This window comes from Myxocyprinus asiaticus, chromosome 8 (genome assembly GCF_019703515.2).
Source record: "Myxocyprinus asiaticus isolate MX2 ecotype Aquarium Trade chromosome 8, UBuf_Myxa_2, whole genome shotgun sequence".
Taxonomy (NCBI): Eukaryota; Metazoa; Chordata; class Actinopteri; order Cypriniformes; family Catostomidae; genus Myxocyprinus; species Myxocyprinus asiaticus.
In genome coordinates, this window is record NC_059351.1 from 27,769,806 (window position 1) to 27,797,436 (window position 27,631).

The 27,631-nt window shown below is 40.6% G+C and overlaps 1 protein-coding gene across 5 annotated transcripts in view; it reads left to right on the forward strand.

The window, feature by feature from the left end:
• LOC127444902 (zinc finger CCCH domain-containing protein 13-like) overlaps window positions 1–27,631 on the forward strand; it is a 94,424-nt gene that overhangs the window by 53,997 nt on the left and 12,796 nt on the right. For all 5 annotated transcript variants that reach the window (XM_051704532.1, XM_051704533.1, XM_051704534.1 and 2 more), the window contains 5 exons: window positions 12,593–13,036; window positions 15,040–15,255; window positions 22,592–23,054; window positions 23,813–23,919; window positions 26,314–27,519. In XM_051704532.1, coding sequence (XP_051560492.1) covers window positions 12,593–13,036; window positions 15,040–15,255; window positions 22,592–23,054; window positions 23,813–23,919; window positions 26,314–27,519 — 2,436 coding nt within the window. The remainder of the gene's footprint in view (window positions 1–12,592; window positions 13,037–15,039; window positions 15,256–22,591; window positions 23,055–23,812; window positions 23,920–26,313; window positions 27,520–27,631) is intronic.

Here is a 27,631-nt window from a genome sequence, read left to right on the forward strand (position 1 = left end):
CAAGTAAGCAGCCAGTAAGAGATGACCATGGAGATGTGGTACCTAGACATTCTAAAAGGCAGTGTGGACCACCAAAAAAACTCCAATATTCCCAGTTGGAGAATCCCTTGTCGTTGGTCATTCAGTCTTTACTGCAAGGTTTAGTTCAGCTCTTATAAACTCACTGGAAGAACCTGATATCATCAGAGATCAGCCCACAGTTACAACCAGTTAATTCCCTCATGTAGTGACTATTCAGCCACAGCAATGCCCAAGGATGTGCATAAAGTCAGGGGGGAGGATGTAACCCAGGTTACCAGAGGCTGGTAGAGAATAAAAGAGAATATAAAAGTACAAGATTTTAACCTAATGATAATGTGAAAGACTGACAAATGTCATTTAGAAGAAATTTATATATTTGTTGCTAAGGGAAAAAATAGTAAATATGAGTTTTCTTTGATTAGGTTAACAGCCAATAGAAACAAGTTGTATATCTACAGCCAATGAGTGTGCAGGTATTAGAGCGGTGCCGATATCTGCCATTTTATGGAGTGATATCGCGTGGAGCTCACTCTCTCTGCAAACTCTGGTGGGAGCGGGTGTGTGGTGCTCCGGAAAATTAACTTTCCAGCAATCACAGACGAAAAAAGAGAGACATTGATCTGAAATGTGAAAAGGGAAAATGCACCAAAAAGACACTTGCCGACCTCCTGCCCCTTAAACTGATCTGTCTGGTGATCATGACACTGGTTAAGACCCAACTCTTTATGTGTCTATTTTCAATGTCAATGACCACCCCATCAGAGTCTGGGGCAAAATGATACCCAGGTGCCTAATACATCGCACACCAGACTCTGAACTTTCAGCCAAAACTCCTGAATCTCAACACACACCCAAAAGACATGGGTTATGTCTTCATCCTCTGATTGGCATCACCAGCAGGTGGGTGTGTCTAGAGGGGGTCCAATAGAACCGATGTAAAATCTTGAATTGCATAAGTCATCTCTAGATGCAGTCTTGACATTTTTTAGAATTCCAGCCCACTGTCCCTTCTCCAATTCCAAATTTAAATCTTTCTCCCTTAATCTCTTGAGAGTGGTTGAGGTTCCATCCCCCAGACTCTGAATTAACGGAGTGATACACTGATGCCTCATGACCTTTTCCAAAAGCAGTAATCACCACTCTCATAGTATCTGCTGCTTTAGTGGGTTGAATGCTATTCCCAAAAATAGTACAGAGCAAGTGGCGCAGCTGTAGATACTTAAAAAAAAATGAGATCTGGTGATCCCAAAATGTTGAACCAAATTTTCAAAGGATCTCAACACACTACTCTTATATAGGTCACCGAGTGTAGTAACCTCCCTCACAATCCACTCTGACCAGCAGAAAGGGGACTTATTGATATGTAGTTTAGGGTTCAGCCATAAGCTCGAGGCAACATGTAGATAAATGTCCGAATTAAACACTCTGGACACTTTTGTCCATACCGAGTGCACATGCGAGATAACGGGGTGAAGTTTAACTTCTCCAGTTAGATTGATAGGCTTTACAATGGCAAAATAAACCCTGCTGGTTGCCCCTATCCAGAGTAAAATAATCTGAAATGAATCCATTTGTTTGTACCGCCGCTACAGGGTGTCTATAAAGTAACTTAATCCATCCAATAAAAGTATTCCTGAATCCGTATATTTCCAAAATCTTAAAAAGATCATCCCATTCTACCATATCAAAAGCCTTTTCGGTGTCAAGTGAGGTGGCAGCGACCGGAGTCTGATCATTCGCCACTGACCACATGATATTGATGAAACGCCTAATGTTATCAGAAGAGCTATGACCCCGAATAAACCCCACCTGATCTATATGTATAAGAGTTGTCAACTTAATCGGTTAGCCAGAATTTTTGACAATATTTTTACCTCTAGCTGGATCAGGAAATTGGACAGTAACTCTTACACTCGCTTGGATCTTTGTCCTTTTTAAGAATCAGACTGATCTAGGCTTGAGTCATGGTTGGCGGAATTTTTCCATTCTTTAATGATTCCGTATGAACTTCTAACAAAAGTGGAGCCAGTTCTGTAGCATAAGATCTAAAAAATTCAGCGGCAAAGCCATCTGACCTCGGAGCCTTGCCTGTAGGCAGGGCCTTAATTACCTCGTCAAGCTCCTCCAAGGTTATCTCAGAATTAAGATAATTGTCAATTTAGGGAGCTTAGAGAGGTTCCACAAAGTTTCTAATATCTTCATGAGTAGACGAAGATGTGGAACTATAAAGATCAAGATGGAACTTTTTAAAAGCATTATTAATATAAATGGCTGAGGTAAATATTTCACCACCGGCAGATTTCACTGATGGAATAGTAGAAAGACACGCTCTGCTTTATATATCTAGCCAAAAGCTTCCCTGCTTTGTCCCCCGACTGAAAATATGACTGTCTTGCCCTGAATAGCCAAAACTCCACTTTCCGTGACAAAATAGTATTATATCTGTATTTCAATCGAGTCAATTCTCTGAGGCCATTGGACGACATTCGCCGCTTAAGCTCTGCTTCGGCACTTTTAATATTCATTTCCAACTCCACAAGTTCTCATGCTTTGGATTTTTTAATGAATGAGGCATACTGTATGATCCGGCCCCTAAGAACCGCCTTAAGTGCCTCCCAAGCCATGCCCACAGAGGATACTGAGGATCAGTTGGCCTCCATAGAAATATTGATTTCAGCCTTTAACATTTGTTGGAATTCAGGATTTTGCAAAAAGGATACATTAAAGCACCAACTATATGATTTCTTTTTTTCCATATGTGGCAACACCTCTAAACTCGCCAGGGCATGATCTGAGACTAAGATGTTTCCAACTGAGCAATCCACAGCAGATTAAATGAGGGACTTGGATGGATATATATATATATATATATATATATATATATATATATATATATATATATATATATATATATATATATATATATATACACACTATATTGCCAAAAGTATTCGCTCATCTTAGACACATATGAACTTAAGTGACATCCCATTCTTAATCCATAGGGTTTAATATGACGTCAGCCCACCCTTTGCAGCTATAACAGCTTCAAATCTTCTGGGAAGGCTTTCCACAAGGTTTAGGAGTGTGTTTATGGGAATTTATGACCATTTTTCCAGAAGCGCATTTGTGAGGTCAGACACTGATGTTGGACGAGAAGGCCTGGCTCGCAGTCTTCGCTCTAATTCATCCCAAAGGTGCTCTATCGGGTCAGGACTCTGTGCAGGCCAGTCAAGTTCTTCCACACCAAACTCGCTCATCCATGTCTTTATGGACCTTGCTTTGTGCACTGGTGCGCAGTCATGTTGGAACAGGAAGGGGCCATCCCCAAACTGTTCCCACAAAGTTGGGAGCATGGAATTGTCCAAAATCTCTTGGTATGCTGAAGCATTCAGAGTTCCTTTCACTGGAACTAAGGGGCCAAGCCCAGCTCCTGAAAAACAACCCCACACCATAATCCCCCTCCACCAAACTTCACAGTTGGCACAATGCAGTCAGACAAGTACCGTTCTCCTGGCAACCGCCAAACCCAGACTCGTCCATCAGATTGCCAGATGGAGAAGCGTGATTCGTCACTCCAGAGAACGCGTCTCCACTGCTCTAGAGTCCAGTGGCGGCGTGCTTTACACCACTGCATCCGACGCTTTGCATTGCACTTGGTGATGTATGGCTTGGATGCAGCTGCTCGGCCATGGAAACCCATTCCATGAAGCTCTCTATGCACTGTTCTTGAGCTAATCTGAAGGCCACATGAACTTTGGAGGTCTGTAGCGATTGACTCTGCAGAAAGTTGGCGACCTCTGCGCACTATGCGCCTCAGCATCCGCTGACCCCGCTCTGTCATTTTACGTGGCCTACCACTTCGTGGCTGAGTTGCTGCCATTCCCAATCGCTTCCACTTTGTTATAATACCACTGACAGTTGACTGTGGAATATTTAGTAGCGAGGAAATTTCACGACTGGACTTGTTGCACAGGTGGCATCCTATCACAGTACCACGCTGGAATTCACTGAGCTCCTGAGAGCGGCCCATTCTTTCACAAATGTTTGTAGAAGCAGTCTGCATGCCTAGGTGCTTCATTTTATACACCTGTGGCCATGGAAGTGATTGGAACACCTGAATTCAATTATTTGGAAGGGTGAGCGAATACTTTTTGCAATAGTGTATATATATAAAAAAATAAAATCTATTCTAGAATAAATCTTATGTACTGATGAAAATAAATGAAGAGTCCCTACCAGATGGGTTCAAAAGTCACCGAATATCTGCAAGACCAAGAGTTTTACACATCCTGTGAAGCATCAATGTTGCTCTAGGGGGCTTACACACTTTTGGCATCACTATGATCAATAGAGGTGTGAATCTTCACTGGCCTCACGATTCGATTACGATTCAAAGGGTAACGATTCGATTATAAAACTATTCTTGTTGCATCACGATGCATCTCACGATGCATTTTTTACTAAATTTTTTTCCCTTTCAGCTTTTTATTTAACAGCTGTTTTGAAAAATCAGAACGAGTCACATTACATAAACTGGCCTTTTACATTCAGTATGAGCTATGAACAAAACATGGAACATCCACAAGATTAAATAAATGGTTCTATTGTTTAAAATAGAAAATTATCATATAAAAAATCTCTTAAAAGCACAAGAAAAAAATATTGGTTCTCCATCAAAACACACTGAGTACTATTACTTCAACTGATTATTTTATTATTATTTGTTTATTTTTTTAAGCATTGTAAATCATTTAATAGTATTTAATTATTATTTAAAATTAATCTATGCCATGCTATTCATTTTAATTTTTAACCACAACTGGAAGTTGCTGGTCCAGGATGAGAGATATATCTGCTTCTATGAGAGTGCAGCTGTCAGCTTCTCCTCTCCTCACCTGCACAGGTGATAGTAAAGTGGTTTAAATAGCATAGTTGTTGCTTCAGAAATTTATCAAGTGTCTCGTATGCACTGTTCCAACTGTTTGCTCTGCGAGTAGAAGATCGCACGACCCTGTCTCAAAAGCTACGATGGATTCAAACCTTTATCATAAGGTGTGCGCATTGTCCTGACAAGCGAGTGACCAGCAATGACCAGCAATAAAGCAAAAGCCAATGAAATGGAGAGCGTGCAAGAGTAGAGAAAGGCATCGGAAAAAAAATAATTAAATGAAAACATCAACATCTCCCGAATCGCTGCCTCGTCATTATTTTCTTCTGTGTTTTCCCCTGTTGTGTGCAAATCAGTGCAATAATGGGTGTGAGCTCTTCTTTCATGTTGTTTGTTGGCTTATCACGAATAAACTCTCCCGTTGCTATGTGCGTGGGTTTGTGAAAGAACTCCGGGATCTTAGTTTCACTGGGGCACAAATGGTCATGTGTTTGATACAGCTGGTCTGCAAACAGTCGTGTTTGTGTACTTTAGTGTATGCACTTAACTCACGTCTCTGTTTCTACATCTGTCTTTGGCGCGTGCCACTGCTCTGCCGTGATTTAAACTGAACTCAGAATCGATTCTGATTCTTTTGAGAATCGATACATAATCGTTTGAGTATGAATCGCGATGCATCGCTGAAACAATTTTTTCCCCCACCTCTAATGATCAAGGACTGAGTCCATCAATAGATTAAAGTCTCCCAATATTATATCATTGGGGTGCCAGCGGCTTGCAAAATCCCTTCAAGATGTATAAAAAAGCCCTGATCATCAGTATTAGGTGCGTAAATATTAGCCAATATCAACCTTTGCCCCTGAATTTCAGCTAAAACAATAATGACTCTTCCTAATTTGTCTAATCTGTTTGAAACATTTGAGTTGTAGATGTTTACTTATCAATGTAATGACTCCCCTGCTCTTACTTGAGCCAGCACTAAAGAAAACATGCCACCCCATATCTTCCCAAATTTTTCAGCTTCCTGCGAGGAAAGATGAGTTTCTTGAATTTCATATTTCTTACGCTTAAGAAAAGAAATAACCTTCCTTCTTTTTATGGGGTGCCCCAACCCATTCACGTTCCACATGGAGAAAGATAACCCACTCATATTAACATTTGACATATTAGAAAAAATAGATTGTGTGTCAAAAACAGGATTATAAAGACCACATTACAACATTAGTGCAACAATCAAACCCCGAACCCCCCCCCCCCCGAAAAAAACAAACAGGAAAAAATAAAAACATGCGCATTAACCCCGCGCACGACAGCACCAACACTCTAATCCATCACTCTACATCTCTCTAAACACTCCATCACTCTAAACAAAACAAACAAAAAAAAAACAGGAAAAAATAAAAACATGTACCCCACGCACGACAGCACCAACCGGCGTCCATCTCTCTAAACTCAAAGTCCATGTACGCCTATGAGATTCCCCGCGACAACTTTGCTGTTGGGTTGCTCGAGTCCGGTGCTCCTGTACTAATTTTGTGAGGCAAAATTACATAACAGAAAATACTTTGTAAAACAAACCCCAGCCAACAGGCAGAATAAACAAAGAATGTGTTGATTTGTTCACAGAACTGTCTCGAAGGTGTGTTCGTCCACAAAACAAGCTCCAGCCTCTAGCGGAACCAGCACAAAAAAAAAAAAAAAAAGCAGTTCAGTTTCTAAAGGCAGTCAAACAAGTGTTCAGTGAGCTGGCTGTTCATGAGTGCAGCGGATGACTTAATCCTTCCAATATCCCGCAAAATATACTCCACAAAACAAACTCCAGCCAATAGTAGGCATAAGCACAAAGAAAAAGCAGATTCATCCACAACTGTCCCGAAGGAGTGTTATTCCACAAAACAAACTCCAGCTGCTAGGCGGAACCAGCATAAAAAGAAACAAAACAGGTGTCCCGATTCCTCGGACGGTCAAGAGTATATTAAGCGAGTCAAGTTCACTCAGAGGCCACATAAGAAACACACCATGACTTCCTCAGCCAATCAACTTTATAAACACATCGCTTGTTGTGGGCATATAGATATTTTGCAGCCATCCTTAGTATCCATCCTCAATCTGGCCGGGAACTTCAGTGTAAAAGCGATCTTCCGTCAATGCAAAAGTTTCTTAAAGGAGTGTTATTCCACAAAACAAACTCCAGCCGCTAGGCGGAATCAACAGAAACAAAAAATGGCGCCCAGCTTCCTCAGACATTCAAGTGTGTGTACAGCGAGACAGCTCACTCGGGGGACACATGAGAAACACCAAATGGTTTACTCACCCCATTGTTTCTATGAAGGACAATGCTTGCGTGGGACATGTAAATACTTTGCGGCCATCCTTAGTATCTATTATCAGCTTGGCCGGGAACATCAGTGCAAAAGCGATCTTCCGTTGATGTAAGAGTTTCTTGCATTCCTTGAATTGATCACGTTTCTCTCTTGTCGAATTCGCATAGTCCGGGAACAAGAAAATGTTGTGATTCTTCCAAGAAAGCTTTCCTTTGCTCCTCACCTTGCATAACACAAGATCTTTATCAGATGATCTCATAAATTTGGCCAAAATTGATCAGGGCATGTCTCCCTCATCGGATCTGCGAGCCCGGACTCTGTGAGCTCGCTCAATTTCCAGCTTATGGCCTGGTATGTCGAGCAGACTTGGGAAGAGTTTGTCTAGGAATTTCACAATCTCTGCCTTCTTCATGCTCAGGAATTCCAACAATTCGGAGGTTGTTTCACCAGCTATGATTCTCAAGGTCTTCCAGTTTTTCCAAAATGCGTTCCAAGTCTATCTTGGTTGCTAGCATAATACCCTCTAGATGACTCCAGATAATCGATCCGTTTCTTGACGTTCGACAATCTTGTAACCAACTCAGAGAATTTCGTTTCCATCGCCGTAATCGATCGACGTATTACAGCAAGATCCTCTAAGTCAGCAACAGCTTTCGTCAGCATCACAGACATGTTGGACAGTTGATGTTGGATTTGATGTAGCAGGGTGTATCGAATCTCATCGGATTATAACCAAAATTGTTAAAAACTAGCAAAGTGCTCAGAGCTCATTGTTTACACGTCCGCTCCTCGCATGGCCTCACGTGACTCTCGCTGAGCAACAGTTTCAATATTTTTGTTTCCCTTCACATGAAGTGGTTTCATTTAAGGACAGTTGAGGTACTAATATTCACAAAAATCATACAGTTGAAGTCAGAAATTTACATACACTTAGGTTGAAGTCATTAAACCTATTTTTTTAACCACTCCACAGATTTCATATTAGCAAACTATAGTTTTTGCAAGTTATTTAGGACATCTTCTTTGTGCATGACATAAGTAATCTTTCCAGCAATTGTTTACAGACAGAGTGTTTCACATTTAATTGACTATATCACAATTCCAGTGGGTCAGAAGTTTACATACACAAAGTTAACTGTGCCTTTAAGCAGCTTGGAAAAGTCCATAAAATGATGTCAAGCCTTTAGGCTATTAGCCAATTAGCTTCTGATAGGCTAATTGGAGTCAATTGGAGGTGTACCTGTGGATGTATTTTAAGGCCTACCTTCAAGTGCCTCTTTGCTTGACATCATGGGAAAATCAAAAGAAATCAGCTAAGACCTCAGAAATTAAATTGTGGACCTCCACAAGTCTGGTTCATCCTTCGGAGCAATTTCCAAACACCTGAAGGTACAAAGTTCATCTGTACAAACAATAGTACGCAAGTATAAACACCATGGGACCATGCAGCCATCATACCGCTCAGGAAGGAGACACATTCTGTCTCTCAGAGATGAACGTCGTTTGGTACAAAAAGTGCAAATCAATCCCAGAACAACAGCAAAGGACCTTGTGAAGATGCTGGATGAAACAGGTAGACAAGTATCTATATCCACAGTAAAACAAGTCCTATATCGACATAACCTGAAAGGCTGCTCAGCAAGGAAGAAGCAGATCTGAAAAAGCGTGTGTGAGCTTGGACGCCTACAAACCTGACTCAGTTATACCAATTCTGTTTGGAGGAATGGGCCAATATTCCAGCAACTTATTGTGAGAAGCTTGTGGAAGGCTACCCAAAACATTTGACCCAAGTTAAACAATTTAAAGGCAATGCTACCAAATACTAACCAAGTGTATGTAAACTTCTGACCCACTGGGAATGTAATGAAAGAAATAAAAGCTGAAAAAAATAATTCTCTCTACTATTATTATGACATTTATCACAGTAAAGTAGTGATCCTAACTGACCTAAGACAGGGAACATTTTCTAACATTTTCTTCAATTTCTAACTGAGTTTAATTGTATTTGGCCAAGGTGTGTATAAACTTCTGACTTCAACTGTATCTGGATTGATAATGACTGATATGCTATCTTTGAAAAGACAAAATCTTGAGTGTTCGAACAGTTGAAGCTACAATTAAAATGTAGACCTTTATTTCATTTATTTTCATTTTCACTTGGTTTTTGTTTTGTTTTATAGTGGATTTACATTAATTTGTATTTTCTTTTGTGGTACATGTATGACAAGTGAATGTCTATCATATGCAATTCATCTTGTGGGTTTGAAGTTTTTTTTGGTCAGTTCATAAAAATGAAAGCACTTAAATAAGGTCAAATTATATTAGCCATCTTCTAAAAAGATACAACTCATACAAACAAATAAATACATAATACATTATTTAAATGGGTTAAAAGACAAATCAATATTTTATTCTAAACCAAAAGTATAAAGAAGTGATGTTTAAAACTAACATCTAAGGAAGGAAACAAAAAGGGAAAATAAGATATTTTGAGCTTGAGTGTACCAGTCAATGTGATTTATACAACATACAATACTTGTTACTTTTATATACAGTTGTGCTCAAAAGTTTGCATACCCTGGCAGAAATTGTGACATTTTGGCATTGATTTTGAAAATATGACTGATCATGCAAAAAGAAACCGTCTTTTATTTAAGGATAGTGATCATATGAAGCCATTTATCATCACATAGTTGTTTGGCTCCTTTTTAAATCATAATGATAACAGAAATCACCCAAAAGGCCCTGATCAAAAGTTTACATACCCTTGAATGTTTGGCCTTGTTAGAGACACACAAGGTGACACACACAGGTTTAAATGGCAATTAAAGGTTAATTTCCCACACAAGTGGCTTTTTAAATTGCAATTAGTGCCTGTGCATAAATAGTCAATGAGTTTGTTAGCTCTCACGTGGATGCACTGAGCAGGCTAGATACTGAGCTATGGGGAGCAGAAAAGAACTGTCAAAAGACCTGCGTAACAAGGTAATGGAACTTTATAAAGATGGAAAATGATATAAAAAGATATCCAAAGCCTTGAAAATGTCAGTACTGTTCAGTCACTTATTAAGAAGTGGAAAATTCGGGGATCTCTTGATACCAAGCCAAGGTCAGGTAGACCAAGAAAGATTTCAGCCACAATTGCCAGAAGACTTGTTCGGGATACAAAGAAAAACCCACAGGTAACCTCAGGAGAAATACAAGCTGATCTGGAAAAAGACAATGTGGTGGTTTCAAGGAGCACAATATGACAATACTTGAACAAAAATGAGCTGCATGGTCGAGTTGCCAGAAAGAAGCCTTTACTGCGCCAATGCCACAAAAAAGCCTGATTACAACATACCTTGACACGCCTCACAGCTTCTGGCACACTGTAATTTGGAGTGACGAGACCAAAATAGAGCTTTATGGTCACAACCATAAGTGCCATGTTTGGAGAGGGGTCAACAAGGCCTATAGTGAAAAGATTGCCATCCCCACTGTGAAGCATGGTGGTGGCTCACTGATGTTTTAGGGGTGTGTGAGCTCTAAAGGCACAGGGAATCTTGTGAAAATTGATGGCAAGATGAATGCAGCATGTTATCAGAAAATACTGGCAGACAATTTGTATTCTTCTGCACGAAAGCTGCACATGGGACGCTCTTGGACTTTCCAGCAGGACAATAACCCTAAGCACAAGGCCAAGTTGACCCTTCAGTGGTTACAGCAGAAAAAGGTGGAGGTTCTAGAGTGGCCATCACAGTCTTCTGACCTTAATATCATCGAGCCACTCTGGGGAGATCTCAAACGTGCGGTTCGTGCAAGACGACCAAAGACTTTGCATGACCTGGAGGCATTTTGCCAAGATGAATGGGCAGCTATACCACCTGCAAGAATTTGGGGCCTCATAGACAACTATTACAAAAGACTGCACACTGTCATTGATGCTAAAGGAGGCAATACACAGTATTAAGAACTAAGGGTATGCAGACTTTTGAACAGGGGTCATTTCATTTTTGTTTTTCATTGTTGCCATTTCTTTTATTTTTTATGATTGTGCCATTCTGTTATAACCTACAGTTGAATATGAATCCCATAAGAAATAAAAGAAATGTGTTTTGCCTGCTCACTCATGTTTTCTTTAAAAATGGTACATATGTTACCAATTCTCCAAGGGTATGCAAACTTTTGAGCACAACTGTATAAATTACTTGGTTCTTACCTCAACGAAAGCATCTTAGTGTGTTCGCTGTTGTTGCTGGGCTCCTTCTCCCTAATTGAACTTAGTCTTCTGAGAGTCATGGTCCATAAGCTTATACAATTCATACCAACTGTTACACAAGTTTTTTGGAGAACCTGCCACACTTCTATGTAATTTAGGCTAAAAGATAAAAGTCTCAGTTGCTTCTGTCTCCATGTAATCCCAGACTGATTTTGAGATCCAAGTTCTGTGGGGGCCATGCCATCTGTTGTAGGGCTCCTTGTTCTTCTATTTAAATAAGGACAATTTATATTTCCTGCTGACACACTAAAAGCAGAATATAAAATGACTGTTTTAAGACAAATATTTTTGTGAAAAATATAATGTGCCTAATACTTATGCACAGTACTGTAGTTTTGTAAAATTTGAGTTTGTAAAAATTATTATTATTGCATTGTGCTCCTCTATAAAAGGAAAAAAACTTGACTTTGGCATTAATGTGTTAACATTTTTGTGGACTTCAGATCTGAAAAAAATTATATTAGGAGCAACACTATGTATTTTTAAAAATCGACTATGCAGTGGGCTGTCTTAAAGGTGCACTCAGTACATTTTGTTTTCAGAAACAGATGCCATAGTAGAAATTCACCTGTTATTTTTATACTATTCACTGTCAGTCACGATTCATTTAATCCATAATTGAAAGTCTCCAATAACAGTATGTTTACTGAGATTAAGCAAGAAGTATTTGGCTGGTGAACTGAACATGGCAGCCCCCATGAGGGGATCCTCTCTGTGTAGAATAACACCATTTTTATAAGGTTACTGAAATGTTGAGTTTTTATTTCATGTAAGTGGTCATGATTTTGTTTCAAATGAACATGAACTAATTTTAACTTGAGATGCAACTTCCATTTTAAACTTAAAATACAACACTCTGCGAGTCACTGAAAAATCAGCGAGAGACAGAGCAATGGCCAGAAATGTTCGTCTGCTTTGAACCAAAATTGTCTCCAAATTTATCCCCTTTCAGCCACTAAAATTTATTTTAAAAATCTAGATAATCTAGTCTGTTATTGAAGATCAAGTTGACTATCTTGACCCATTCAGACTGAATAAGTTGTTAATTGAGTCTTTTAGGTCATTGTGCTCACTTCATTTTCTCTCTATCCTTAGAGAGCCGAGGGAAGCGTGAGAAGGACAGTAGCCGCGATGAGCAGGACTACGAGATTGAACAGAGTTCCACACGAGATGACCGTGATGCCAGAGACCGCCGCAGTGAGCGGGATAGACGAGAAGCGCGGGACGATCGCCAGCACCATGAAGTCAAAGACACTCGGGACGTCCGTGCCATGGAAACGCGAGAACGCTCAGGACGAGAATCCCTGGAACGTAGAGAGAGGGAGCGGGACAGAGAGAGAGACAGAGAGAGGGAAATAGAGCGAGAAAGAAATGAAACTCATAGAAAGGAGGAAACGGCGGCCCAGGAGGAAAGAAATTATGGAAGAGGTCATGGAAGGGAGGTAGTGCGGAATGAGAGCAGAGTGGACAACAGAAATGAATCTCGAGCGGAAAGAACAGGGAGAGGGAGGGGACGTGGATCAGATGCCACAGAGAAAGGTGAGAAGATCCCCCTGCTGTCCCTTTTACTAAGTAATAATGTGCTGATATGTCCTGCTTCTGCATTTTGCATCTTTGTGACTTTTACTGGAATTAACACCCATCTCAGTTGATCCACTCAGAAGTGTTCAGTGCTAAATACAGGTGTAAACGTTGTCAAAAGCATTTTCTGATCAGATCACTCAAACCACATTCGGTGGTACACGCACATGCTGGTACTCCTATCATTACGAGGACTCTCCATAAACATAATGATTTTTATACTGTGCAAACTATATCTTCTATCCCCTAACCCTACCCCTAAGCCTAACCATCACAGAAACCTTTTGGTATTACAGCTTTTTGAATTACAGCATATTTGTAGCATAATACCCCCGTAATTACTAGTGTGACCTAAAAAAATTTCTTCAACCACCAAAACCAAAAACAGAAATGCAAGTAGCAACGTTGAATTAGCAGTGTAATCGCTTGTGCATCCCTTTCAACAGTGAAGGACCACTTACTTGACCGTCAATCAACCGTTGTGCTAAAAAAAAGGATTTTAAACTTTGTTTGTTAGGTATGTAGTATACAAAAGAAAATGACAATCTGATGAAAAACACTTGTCCACAGCAAAAATACCACTTTTAAAAGATAAAATCTGTAAAAGAGCCTCAGCCATCTGACAGTAAGGAAAAGTGTCACAAAAGTAACTGTGTAAAAATAATGTTGTGACATTTTACGTAATGTATACTTTAAAGGGGTTTCCCCACCATTTGATCTAAAAGACCATATCAAAGCATATTTGTTGGTTTTGGGAAGTGACGTCTTTGAGAACTAACCGGAAATGTTCTAGAAAGAAACAAACACGTTCAAAACAATATTGGGAGATGCTTCATTCATAGTGACTCGTAGCTGTAGCGTTAACATGTCAACATTAAAATTTGGACCATGTTGGTACGGTGGCTGGTTACTCCCTGAATGCCTAGAACTAACGAAAATGAAAGTCTTTAGATTTCCGAAAAGCAAAACTCAATTGGACGCTTGGACTGCAACATTGAAGCAAGACTGGTTTATATGTACTAACAACTGTAAAGGCCCGGGTATACTTTGTTTTTCTGCATTCAGGATCGGATCGCACCTGGTTGACCACGTTGCATTTCAAAGTTTACTCTTTTGACCTCAAGCTAATAAGGACGCGGTCACCGCATGCACACTACAAGTGCTTTGTGATACTTTTTAGTACAATCAACACCAGGCGCATGCAATGATGTGCACATGAGAGGACTGTCCACGTGCCGAGAATGTCTTGGCCGCTCGGACAGTCCGCACAGACTGTGCTGATGATTAAATTTGCGTCATACTGTGCGCAGAGTGATCCGGAATGCGGTCAACCGAAGTATACTAGCACACATTTTATCTCTGGTAAGTGAACAAAATTTTTTTGCCAACTAAGTAAGTTTGATACAGTTTTGGCAAGTTAAGTCAAGAGTATTTCTTGACGGGCTAAGTGACCCTTTAGATTGCTCTTATTAAAATGAATGAAGCTGCGCAAGTCCCATGCTTGCAGTGTTAACAGGTTCAGTGTTTATAATGGGAGCAATCTAATATTCCTGAACTTTCTGCTAAGGAAATTATTGTAAGCATCTAAATTACTAAACTCTTTAGTCGCCTTTGTCATATAGACGCACTCATTGTCAACAAAATGATAATTTGCTGGATAAGTCACTTCAGGTAAATGTCCATTGAGAAGAGTTGTTGCCTCAAAGTCTTAAGTGAAGGACCCAGTAATGACACCTCATTATTTAATTTTAGTTTTAGTACAGTAAATCTTATTTGTTCTGTTTTAGTTAGACTCAAACAGTATGCGCGAGCCATTTCGTTTTTATGGTTGTGCGTTCTAAAAATGCCTCTACCGGAAATTCTTCAGGACTATATATGAGTAGTAGCATTTTAATTCCTTTTGATATTGTTTGTCCCTGGTCTTTTGCAATGGACGGTGATGAATAATGTTTGTTTTTCAGGTTCTGCTCGTGGTAATAGAGCGTCACAGGGCGACACCAGCAGTACTGGTGGTCATGACAGCTGGGAGTCCCGCAGCAGTGGCCTGAAAGAGAGGAGCTCTGAGAAGAACACTGAGCGCGATCGCTATGACAACGACAGACAGAAAGGAGAACTGGCCAGCGATGAACGGCGTGGAGGACATGCGGAGAGAGATCGCCGTGACAACAAGGAAAGAGGTGACAAAACTCTTCTTCTTTCTCAAATCTTAATATAAATTAGAGCAAGACATAGAGAGCATGTCTAGGGCTTTGTTTGGAATGGAATACTAGCTGAGTACTTGCTGCATACTGCACAGTACACACTGTATACTACTGATTATATTTTAAAAATAATCAATGAAACTGTAGAACTGCAAAGTTTTCAAACAGTTGTATGCTTCATAGGGGTGGGCAACATGATAAACCAGTAGAAATTTGGCAACCGGTATATATTTTGGATTGTCTGTATCACGGTTACGCAAAACCGCCACAGCGTGGAAGAAATGTGCACTTCATTCTATTCATGTAACACGTATGCGGTACACATTCTGTCGGAGAAATGGAGGAGGTAGGCTGAGCGGTTTTATGTGAGACTGAGAGAATTAAAAGAAACAGGATTTTTCAGGTACTGACCATTTTTGGCAGCCGCTCAAGCTAAATTTCGGGCCGCAGAAGCAAGTTCTATGACATTAATCTCATGTTCTGAAAATGCTTCTCATCAGACACGCAGCTGTTTCTCATGTGATTTTCACGCACACTGTCTCTGAAGTATGAAAGTGCGCGATAGTCCAGCAGGCTTTCAGATTGGGCTCCACAGACACTTGTTCTACTCAATCCGGTTTCTCTCTGTCGTGGCAAAAACTTGCGTGACCCATTTGAATCCTACTGAATTTAGAGTTTTTTACCTTAAAGTGCTATAGAGGAAAGCAAACATATCAAACAGCAAGAGAGCCTGACATTCTAACCAACAATGATGAGGAAAACTGTTAAAACAGTGTGTCATGCGCCAACAATTATGTGTCATCTGTCTTGCGGATTTTTTAAACTACTTAATATCCCCTTTTTCCCAATTTGGAATGCCCAATTCCCACTACTTAGTAGGTCCTTGTAGTGGCACGGTTACTCACCTCAATCCGGGTGATGGAGGACAAGTCTCAGTTGCCTCCGCTTCTGAGACCATCAATCCACGCATCTTATCACGTGGCTCGTCGTGCATGACAATGTGGAGACTCATGCTACTAATCACGACCACGAGGAGGTTACCCCATTTACCCCGGGCCAATTTGGTTGCTTAGGAGTCCTGGCTGGAGTCACTCAGCACACCCTGGATTCGAACGCATGACTCCAGGGGTGGTAGTCAGCGTCAATACTCGCTGAGCTACCCATGCCCCCACATCGTCACCCTTAATGAAATTCAGTTCGAATGATGAGAAAACAAACAGGTTTTGCTTTCAGATATTCAAATATTGTCTACAGATATGACTTAAACCATTAAGAGCCTAATGAAGTGTTTTATTATAATAATATTAGTCAACAACATCAGACTGAAATGTGAAATTTAGCATTGTGGTTGATTACCACTTTTTGAATACCACCAATGTTTTTTTTTGTTTTGTTTTTTAACTGTCAAGTTCCAAATAAAGAGAAAATTATATAAAATGAAGTAGTTTTCATTTATAAATTATTTAATTCAATGACAGGAATTTTCAAAAATAGGCATTGCAATATGGTTATTTAATATATAAACAAATTTTCATTGATTTTTATTTTATTTTTATTTTTTAATTAACTATTGTGATATATATCGTTATCGTGATATAAAATTAGTGATATTGTGATATAAGATTTTGGTCATATCGCTCACCCCTAATGCTTCATTATCACGTGTCCTCACATTTATTTAATAAACATGGTGATGGCCTTGTGATCAGTATGAGTGCTCTGACATGTTGAGCTGTGGTGCTCATGGGAGACCCAGGTCATGTTCTAATCCCGTTCTCTCTCTCTCTTCCCTTGATTTCCTGTTTCTCTTTAACACTGTGTCAACCAATAAAATGTCAAAAAGCTTAAAAATAAAGAGGTAAAAATAAAATTTAAAAAGGCAAAATTATGGCTGATATTACTTTCATTTCTCTCACTGGATATGGAAGGTCAGGTGGAGCACATTGCATAGTGAGAAACAGTATTCCAAACAATAAGCTTATAGACTGTTATATATTGCTTATTTTGGCAAATGTAGTAGGCCATCTGAGTATTATATGCAAACAAAACTGTGCACAATATACAGTGCATTCCCCTTCCTTTTTTCATATTTTATGTTGCAGCCTTATGCTAAAATGCATAAAATAATTTATTTTTTTCACAGTGTTGGGTGTACTGTAATATAATTACATTTTGCGGTAAATCAGTAATGTAACGCATTACTTTTTAAAATTACGTAATCTGATTACAGTGACAGACATGAATAAAATTACGTTACTTGGATTACTTAATATGACAATAATATTAAGTAGAATGCATTTTAAAATGCATTACATTCCTATGTTAGTACTTTTATGTGTGTTGCTGTGTCAGCTAATGAGCATGCGCTCTAACAAACCACCATGGCATTGAGGACACATATCGAGGTGATGGCAGATGAGTGAGCTGTGTTACTATGGATGCAGCAGAGTGTAGTTGTTTATTCAATTTTAAAACGAAAGTAAAGCATTTCAAGATTTCATGCGCTCACAGTCAATCTCAGCGAGCTCTGTGTCAGTGTGCTCCAAGCCCTGGCTGGAGGGGAGAGGCACGCAAGGCAGGGCCAGCAACAGACCCTCCTCAAATCTCCATGCCCTACGCCATCCTCACGCGCCTCCCTTGTGTGTCCCTCTGTACCTGCCACGGGAGGAGAGAGGATCGGCATCGGGTGTATTTGAAAAACAGCGCACGTTCCCATCTGACAGAGGGATATAGGTGGAAAATTTGCGGAACGGTGTCTTGAAAAAAACGTCGCTAAGCAAACGGCCCTTATGTTCTTTATAACAAACACAGACACAATGCAATAGCATTACAGATGTGCAAGTGATAAAGGATAGTCGATTCGTCCGAGCACAAGCAGGGAGGTAGAAATAATCCACTCTGTAAAGTTGTGTAAACACACACATGCTGCACATGTCCACACACCAACAGACATCCTGTACATGCACACACAAGCATGATGCAACACACAAGCAAACCTGTATATTCACACTGAAAAGAAACAAGCATTCAAATACACAATGGATTTAATATCAAAGCTGTTTGCAAATGTTTTCAGAAATGTTTTCAGTTCATTAGTATTCTTTCACACCAACACAAACACAGGTGAACAAGCATACTGTACACATACATGCTACACACAGCTAAGGTTGTAGACAGCGTGGAAACACACACACCTGAAGATACTACTACAGCATATTTGAGATAAGAAAGTTAAGTTGCATATTTAGAAATGCATTGGATCTCTTTAGCCAAGTTGCTGTCTTTGTCATATTGCTGTAAATTTGTTATTGTTTTCTGTCAATATTAAAGTATTGAAAGAGATATTAGTGTCACATTTGTTTTTTTCACAGGTTTGATTGGTTTTAGAAAGTAACTTCAAAGTAAATTAATTTTGTATTCTGATTACTTTCCCAACGAAGTAATCAGCAGAGTAATAAGATTACAATTTTAGAGCAATAATCAGTGGTGGATTACTTTTTGAAAATAACTTACCCAACACTGGCTATGACACTTAAAATTTAGCTCGGGTGCATCCCATTTCTCTGGATCATCTTTGAGATGTTTCTGCACTTTGATTGGAGTCCTCCTGTGGCAAATTCAGTTGATTGGACATGATTTGGAATGGCACACACCTGTCTATACAATATAAGGTCTTACAGCTAAATGCATATCAGAGCAAAAACCAAGCCATGAGGTTAAATGAACTGCCTGCGGATCTCAGAGACAGGATTGTGTCGAGGCACAGATCTGGGGAAGGCTACAAAAAAAATTTGGCTGCATTGAAGGTTCCCAAGAGCACAGTGGCTTTCATAATTCTTAAATGGATGAAGTTTGGAACAACCAGGACTCTTCCTAGAGCTGGCTGCCTGGCCAAACTGAGCAATCGGGGGAGAAGGGCCATGGTAAGAGAGGTGACCAAGAACCCGATGATCACTCTGGTTGAGATCCAGAGATCATGTGTGGAGATGGGAGACACTTGCAGAAGGACAACCGTCACTGCAACACTCCACCGATCTGGGCTTTATGACAGAGTGGCCAGACGGAAGCCTCTCCTCAGATTAACATTTTTATTGGTTGATTCTCAAACATAACACAGAACAAAGCAAAATATACATGCACAGAGTCAACCATTATCCCCCTTAACCCCCATTACTTCTCCATTCCCCTCCCAGTTACCAACCCCAAACAAACATATAAACACAAAGAAAAAAAAAGGGTTCTCTCCACATGGCCTTCACTGAGAGCCTTCCAGAAATGTCATGTATTTGTCCCATTTCTTACCATATGCATCTAATCTGCCAAGCTGTTTGTTTGACATCTTTTTGATTGCCTCCACCCTGCCCAAATCGGTGAACCATTCTTGAAATGAGGGAGCGCCAATTAACTTCCGTCCTCTAAGAATTATTTGTCTACCAATCATTACACTAGTTTGGACCCAGCTTTTTGTATATTTGTCACCTACTTTGAAAACCACCCCATCATCCAATATACATAGTCTGGGGCAGAATGAAATATGAGTATCTAAAACCTCACAGATAAAATTCTGGACTCTTAACCAGAATTCTTGAATTTTAGCGCAAAACCACAGAGCATGGGCTATATCTCCATCCTCCAACTGACATCACCAGCACGTAGGTGTGTCTTTTTAAACCAAGCCTAAACAATCTAGAGGGAGTCCAACAGAAACGATGCAGAAACTTAAACTGAATAAGGCGTACCCTTGCATCCCTAGACATAGTTTCAACATTTTTTTAAATTCTCTCCCACTCCCCATCCTCCAATACCAAGTTCAGATCTCTTTCCCATAACCTCTTAAGAGCTGTTAAGGCCCCATCACCAAGACTCTGAATCAACGAGGAATAAATACATGGATGCTTTTTGTCCCTTTCCAAAGGCTGTGAGCACCATACAAAGAGTGTCTGCAGCTTTAGGGGGTTGTGTACTACCACCAAAAATATTACAAAGTAAATAGCGCAACTGTAAATACCTGAAAAATTGAGACCTAGAATTTCCAAATTGCTGTTATATTTTCAAATGATCTCAAATATCCATTTTCATAAAGGTCACGAAGTGTAGCAAAACCCCTCTCCATCCATTCTTTCCAGCAAAAGGGGGACAGAACTTGGGGTTCAACCATATGCTTGAGGAAAAATGTAGGTAAGTATAAAAATTGAACAGACAGGAAATCTTTGTCCATACTGAATGCAAGTGTGAAATAATGGGATGCATTTTTACTTCTCTTGGCAATTTAATAGACTTTGCAACGGTGAAACTGGGGCAAGGACAGCTTGTTCAATGTTGTACCAGGGAGGGGCTCTCTCAGGTGGAAGAGACCAATGGGCCAAGTGTCTAAGGTTAAAAGCATAGTAATAAAACCAAATTTTGAGGAGGCCTAAACCTCCTTTGTCAATTGGTCTATGTAACTTACTGAAATGTAACCGAGGTCGTTAACCATTCCAAATAAATAAAAAATAAAAAAAATCAAACTGTTTAAAATAAGAAAGAGGAACTTCTAGAGGGAGAGACTGCAGTAAATAATGGAATTTGGGGATACAATTCATTTTTATAACATTGACCTTCCCAGCCATAGGCAAATGTAATAAAGCCCACCTATCAACGTCACATGAGAACATTTTCATTAATATGTCAAAATAAACTCTTAACAATCTCTCAAATTTGCTGGAAATAAAATGCCTAAATACCTAATGCCTTGCTTGGGCTATTGAAAGGTGCCAGGTTGGAAAGCTGTGGTAGCGCAATATGCTGTCAGAGCAAGAGCTTCCGATTTAGACCAATTCACCCTGTATCCTGAAAATTTGGAGAAAGAATGAATGATTCTGTGGAAGCTAGGCATAGATCTTCTAGGGTCAGAGACAAATAATATGTCATCTGCATAGAGTAAAAGTTTATGAACCACACCTCCTGCTACAGTGCCAGGAAAATCATCCTCTTTTCTTATTATGGCTGCTAATGGTTCCAGGGCAAGACAGAACAGCAAAGGGGAAGGACAGCCTTGCCGGGTTCCCCTACCAGACAAAAATAATCTGAAATTAATCCATTAGTTTGTACTGCCGCTGACGGATGTTTATAGAGTAACTTAATCCACCCAATAAAAGTGTTCCCAAATGCGTAAATTTCCAAAATCTTAAAAAGATAGTCCCATTTCACCTTATCCTGAGATGGCAGCAATCGGGGTCTGACCATTCGCCACTGACCACATAATATTTATAAAACATCTAATATTGTCAGAAGAACTACGACCATGAATAAACCCAACTTGATCTATTTGTATAAGAGATGTAATTACTCTGCTTAATCGATTTGCCAGAATTTTAGACCTTAAGTCTCTCCTCAGTGAAAGACACATGAAAGCCCATTTGCAGTTTGCAAAAAAGCACCTAAAGGACTCTTTCTGTGAGAAACAAGATGTCTGGTCTGATGAAATGAAGATTGAACTGTTTGTCTCAATTCCAAGTGTCATGTCTGAAGGAAACCAGGCACCGCTTATCACGTGCGCAATACCATCCCAACGGTGAAGCATGGTGGTGGTAGCATAATGCTGTGGGGTTGTTTTTCAGCAGCAGGGACTGGTCAGGGTTGAAGGAAAGCTGAACGCAGCAAAATACAGAGAAATCCTTAATGTTAAAACCTGGTCCAGAGCACTCAGGACCTCAGTCTGGGCTGAAGGTTCACCTTCCAACAGGACAATGACCCTAAGCACACAGCCAAGACAACGCAAGAGTGGCTTAGGGACAACTCGGTGAATGTCCTTGAGTGGCCCAGCCAGAGCCCGGACTTGAATCCAATCGAACATCTCTAGAGAGACCTGAAAATGGCTGTCCAGCCTGACAGAGCTTGAGAGGATCTGCAGAAAAGAATGGCAGAAAATCCCCAAATCCATGGCAAAGCTTGTCGCATCATACCCAAAAAGACTTGAGGCTGTAATCACTGCCAAAGGTGCTCCAACTAAGTACTGAGTTAAAGGTCTGAATACTTATGTCAGTGTGATATTCAAGTTTTTTTCTTTTTAATAAATTGGTTTAATAAATCTGGTTTTTACTTTTTCATAATGGGGTATGGAGTGTAGATTGATGTGAAAAAAATAATAATTTAAAGCATTTTAGCTTAAGGCTGCAACAACAAAATGTGGAAAAAAGCAAGGGGTCTGATTACTTTCTGAATGCACTGTATGTACTATATACTGCAATTGTGAGTAGTAATGTAGTATGCTATTCTGAACATAGCTTTTGTGTTATTGATCAGAGAGTGAAAGATCTGTTTCGTTCAACAGAACAAAGAGCGCCTTCTCCTGGCTGTCAACAGAACCATGGTGAGGACCTGGAGCGGGATGAGAGGAGAGATGATCGAAGGAACGAGCGAGGGGATGACAGACGAGATTACCGCACCCGTGAAAGAGACAAGGACAGGGATAGAGAAAGAGAGAGGGATCGGGAAAGAGAGAGGGAGAAGGAGAGGGGAAGAGAGGCTGAAAGAGAACGAGAGCGAGCCAGGGAGCGGGAGAGAGAGAGGGAAAGAGAACGAGAGAGGGAGAGAGAAAGGGAGCGTGAAAGAGAGGAGCGGGAAAGGGAAGAACGGGAGAGAGAGAGGGAACGAGAAAGGAAGGAGAAGGAACGGGAGAGTGAGAGACAGAGAGAGTGGGAGGAGAGAGAGAAAGGGAGGGAGGAGAGGCGGGAAAGAAGAGATGAGCCACAGGACGACCACTCTGGCCGAGACGCTCATGAAGAAACAAAGGTGTAAGAGCTCCAATATTGATCTAACATGGCATGCTTACATAGAGGGATAAAGAGAGTGTTCACCCAAAAATGAAAATTTTTGCTTTTGTAAACTTTGAAAATTTACTCACCCTCATGCAATCCCAGATGTGTATGACTTTCTTTCTTCTGCAGAATACAAATTAAGATATTTAGAAGAATATTTCAGCTCTAGGTCCATACAATGCAAGTGAATGGGTGCCAAAATTTTGATGCACCAAAAAGCACAAAGGCATCATTAAAGTAATCCATAAGAATCCATAAGATTTTTTTAATCCATATCTTCAGAAGAGATATGATAGATGTGGGTGAGAAACAGATCAATATTTAAGTCCTTTTTTGCTTGAAATTCTTCTCCCTGCCCAGTAGGTGGCGGTATGCATAAAGAGTGTGAATCACCAAAAACACAAGATTGTGAAAGTGATCTGTTTCCCACCCACACCTATCATATCACTTCTAAAGATAGTGATTTAACTTCTGGAGTCTTATGGATTACTTTTATGCTGACTTGTGTGATATTTGGAACTCCAAAATTCTGCCACCCATTCACTTGCATTGTATGGCCAAAATGGCTGAGAAATTCTTCAGTTCAGCAGAGTAAATGATGAGAGAATTTTAATTTTTGGGTGAACTATCCCTTTAAAATTATGAATCAAAGTTTCTGTATAATAAACATGTTTACCTTAGATAGAGAAGAGTGAAGTTTCTCATGGATTGTTTGGCCTCCTCTATATTTGTAGCCGTAAGAGGCATCGTGCTGAGAACACTCCCAGTCCACGCCCTTCTAAACGAGGGCGAGACATGAGCCCTGCAGACAGTAATGGTTACAACAGCACTGAGGAGAAAGGTACCAGTTCCTCTGCAGCACAAATATATATTTTTTCTAGGGATGCACAGTTATGGAATTCTGGACTAATAATTATAACTTTATATCTTTTGATTTAGCAAGAATTTAAATCTAGGTGATTTGACCAACTCTTAACTACTTGTAATTTGCTGGCAAACTGGAAGTGTTCTGTTTCATAATTAGGGGTCAAGCCCCGAAGGGACGAAAGACCCCTATTGTTTTCATTAGTGTTCTTATTAGGGGTCAAGCCCCGTAGGGGTGAAAGACCCCTATTGTTTTCGTTAGTTTTCTTATTATTATTATTCCGCTTCTTCCTCTCTTGAGTCTATGGCAGCCCATAGAACTGCTTGGAGGAAAGTTATGAAATTTGGCACACAGATAGAGGATAGTCTGATCTGTTACCACAGCAAATTTGCCGTCTCTACCTCAAACCTTCTAGCGCCAACTGCCCAGATTTGCACTCACATTTATGTTAATAACGAAATTATTTTTTTCCTCTGATTCCTTGGCTCAAGACTATTCGATTGCACCCTATGACCTCATTTTCTGTCATGAAAATTTGTCCGCGATTTTAAATTTTCGGAAAAACGTTCTTTTTCTAACTCGTTCTAGGCCTTTTGTCCGATTTGCACGAAAATTGGCCTGCATCATCTAGAGGCACTCATGACCAAAAGATATTCACAGAATTTTGATAAACCATACCGTTTTCGAATAGCTCTTCAACGAATTCGACGAAGAACACGCAAAATTGAACTTGAGGCTGTATCTCCGCAATGCTTTGAGGGATTGGGATGAAACTTGGTATGTGTCATCACCATTAGGCCCTGAGGTTACCTACTGGTCACGAGATATGAAAAAAGAACATTTTTGCTAATAACATCTGAACAGTTTGTCATAAAATCATCAAATTGGTCTCATTAAATTCAGTGGGGTATAGCGAGTCCAACGATATGAAAAATTCCTATGTCGGCCATTTTGGACATCGGCCATTTTGAATTTAGACATAAAATGCTGTATTTTACGAAGGACTTGGCATATCGTTACGAAACTTGGTATTTGTCTTTGGCACCATGCTCTGAAGGGACTCAAAGTTTCATCTTGTGGTCAAAAATTCTAATGCTATTTCTAAAAATGCTAATAGCTATTGACTCCTTTTGCCTACTGTCATGAGACTGGTCTTGATAGATTCCGTGGTTCATGCCAAGAACAATGATACCAATTATGTCATGATCGAGCAAACTTCCTGTCTGCCATTTTTAAATGTTCTGAAAACCTACTTTTTTGAACTCCTTCTAGACTGTTTGTCCGATTTGCACGAAAATTGGCCTGCATCATCTAGAGGCACTCACGACAAAAAGTTATTCACTGAATTTTGATAAACCATACCGTTTTCGAATGGCGCTTCAACAAATTTGACGAACGCATAAAATTGAACTTGAGGCTGTATCTCCGCAACGCTTTGAGGGATTGGGACAAAACATGGTACGTGTCATCACAGTTAGGCCCTGAGGTTATCTGCAGCGTTTTGGCACACTGCCCCCTACTGGTCAGGAGATAGAAAAATTGCTATTTTGGTTTATAACTCTCTAACGCTTTCCTGCATGATAATCATCATGCCCAGATACTACCTGAGCAGTTTCAGAACAGCACCACATACTGGACAAAAATTCTAAGAAGTAGCTACTTTTTGTTATTTTTAAAATAAATGGGTTTTTTTATGATTGAAAGTTTACTTTTTCTAACTGCTCATACACTGTTGATCGGACTCTAACCAAAAACATGTCACAAAGCTGCTTTTGCTGCTCATGGTGCCGATGATTGTCTTGACCCTGGTATCGCTGCTTGCAGCTATATTTTATTAAATATGATCATATTAGGAATCTGCAAAATCATCATACAGGTCAGATAGTTGTGTCATAACTTTGGAAAGTTTCTCAACTAGTAGAACACAACAAATATATTTGTTTCACAGGCAAAGTACATATAGTTTTTGTATTCGAAAACCCTTAGGATTTCACAAGGGGATGTGTTCCCTGAAAACAGCTAGACGGAGCGCAACATAGAATGCAGGGGTTTCGAGACACATATTTAAAGCGAGTGTAATTAAAGCGAGCCCAAACACAGCTTAACGTAGTGCGTAGATCTTGAAATAATTCTCACAGATAATTTTTGGGGTAATGCTTGCACGCACACTGACACAATTAAGAAAATGTACAGTAACCAATTATCATTTGCAGTTATTAAAATAATTTGTTTTTCCTAAACTGCAAAAAATATATGGGTCACTGATATAAGGTATTCTTAAAGACGCGCTCTAGGTAAAACATGTCATGATATATGTCTCATACTGTGGCCATATCTGAAACAGTTTTGTGTTTTTGCTCCTGTCCGAAGGAGACAAGCACCGGCTTCTGAGTCAAGTAGTTCGTCCTCAGGAGACCTCTCATTCACCTGTACGCTCCTTTACTGATGAGAAGCACAACTGCTGGAAGGATGAAGATCGGCATGGTGATAAAAAGGATGGCCGTGGCCGACAAGAGGAGGTGGATTCCTGCAGTGAGAGAGAAGCAGGAAGAGGAGCAGAGCGGCGTGGAGAACACGCTTCAGAAGCTTCTGCTAACATGGACGTCTCTGACTCCAGGAGGGGAAAAGAGCAGAGAGACCCTCCCAGCGCTGCCCCGAGTCCTCTTGCGTCCATGGAGCAGAGAGACTCTTTATCTGCCGTTCATGAGGAGAGCAAGAAAAAGACTAAATCTCAGAAGAAAAATCTGAAGAAGAACCGTAAAGATGAAGAGGGGGGAGCTGGAGGAGGGGAGCATAGTAACCTTGAGTCTCCATCATCCACTGCGACCGAAGCCCCCCTACCTCTCCTCTCACCCCACAAGATGCCAAAGAAGAAAGCCTTAGACAGAAAGCTCAAGCGCTCACGTGGTGCCGAATTGGATGTTTCTGAGGACGAGCTGGTCACCCAGCACCCCCTCAGCAAGAGACGACGTGGCCCACGTACTCCCCCGGTAATCAACAAGGACGATCTTCCCTTCCAAAGGGCCTTAACCGCTGGACAGAGCTCTGTAGCAGCAAAAATGGACACAAATTTTAGTGACTGGTCCGATGAGGATGTACCAGTACGAGGCGAGACCACATCTGCCTCTATGCCGTCCGATAGGCCTCCAAAGCAGCTACTTCCCTTGAAACATCCCCCCAGAAGGGGTGCACGTAGGGGGGGGAGAGACCGTACAGACCACCCCATCGTGCCACTTTTGCCTGATCCTCCAATGCTGATACAGTCTCCTTTACAGCCGCTACTGCCGCAACACATGCTGCGTAAACCGCAGCAGGCAGACTTGCAGCAGCGCAGCATGGACAGCAACCAATGTCGGGCGTCCTCAAGAAAACTCCGCTCTCCCTCCGATGAGTCGGCTCACCATGATGAGGGCCAGCAGGGGATGAGGTCCCACAGAGGACGCATGCAGGGCACCAGTTCCCGTGACCGAGACAGAGAGCGGGAGAGAGCAGCCACTAGTGAACCGATGGGAGGAGAGAGGAAGTCTAGAATTGACCAGCTGCGGAGAGAAGAGCCCAGTCGGAGCACCTCCTCAGGTGAGACTGCTCATAGAAACTTCTTGAGAATTCTTTGTAAAAATGTTGTCTATACTGCAAAACCAGCGTGTTTTTTTATTTTTATTTATTTTTTTAATAACTAAGATACAAT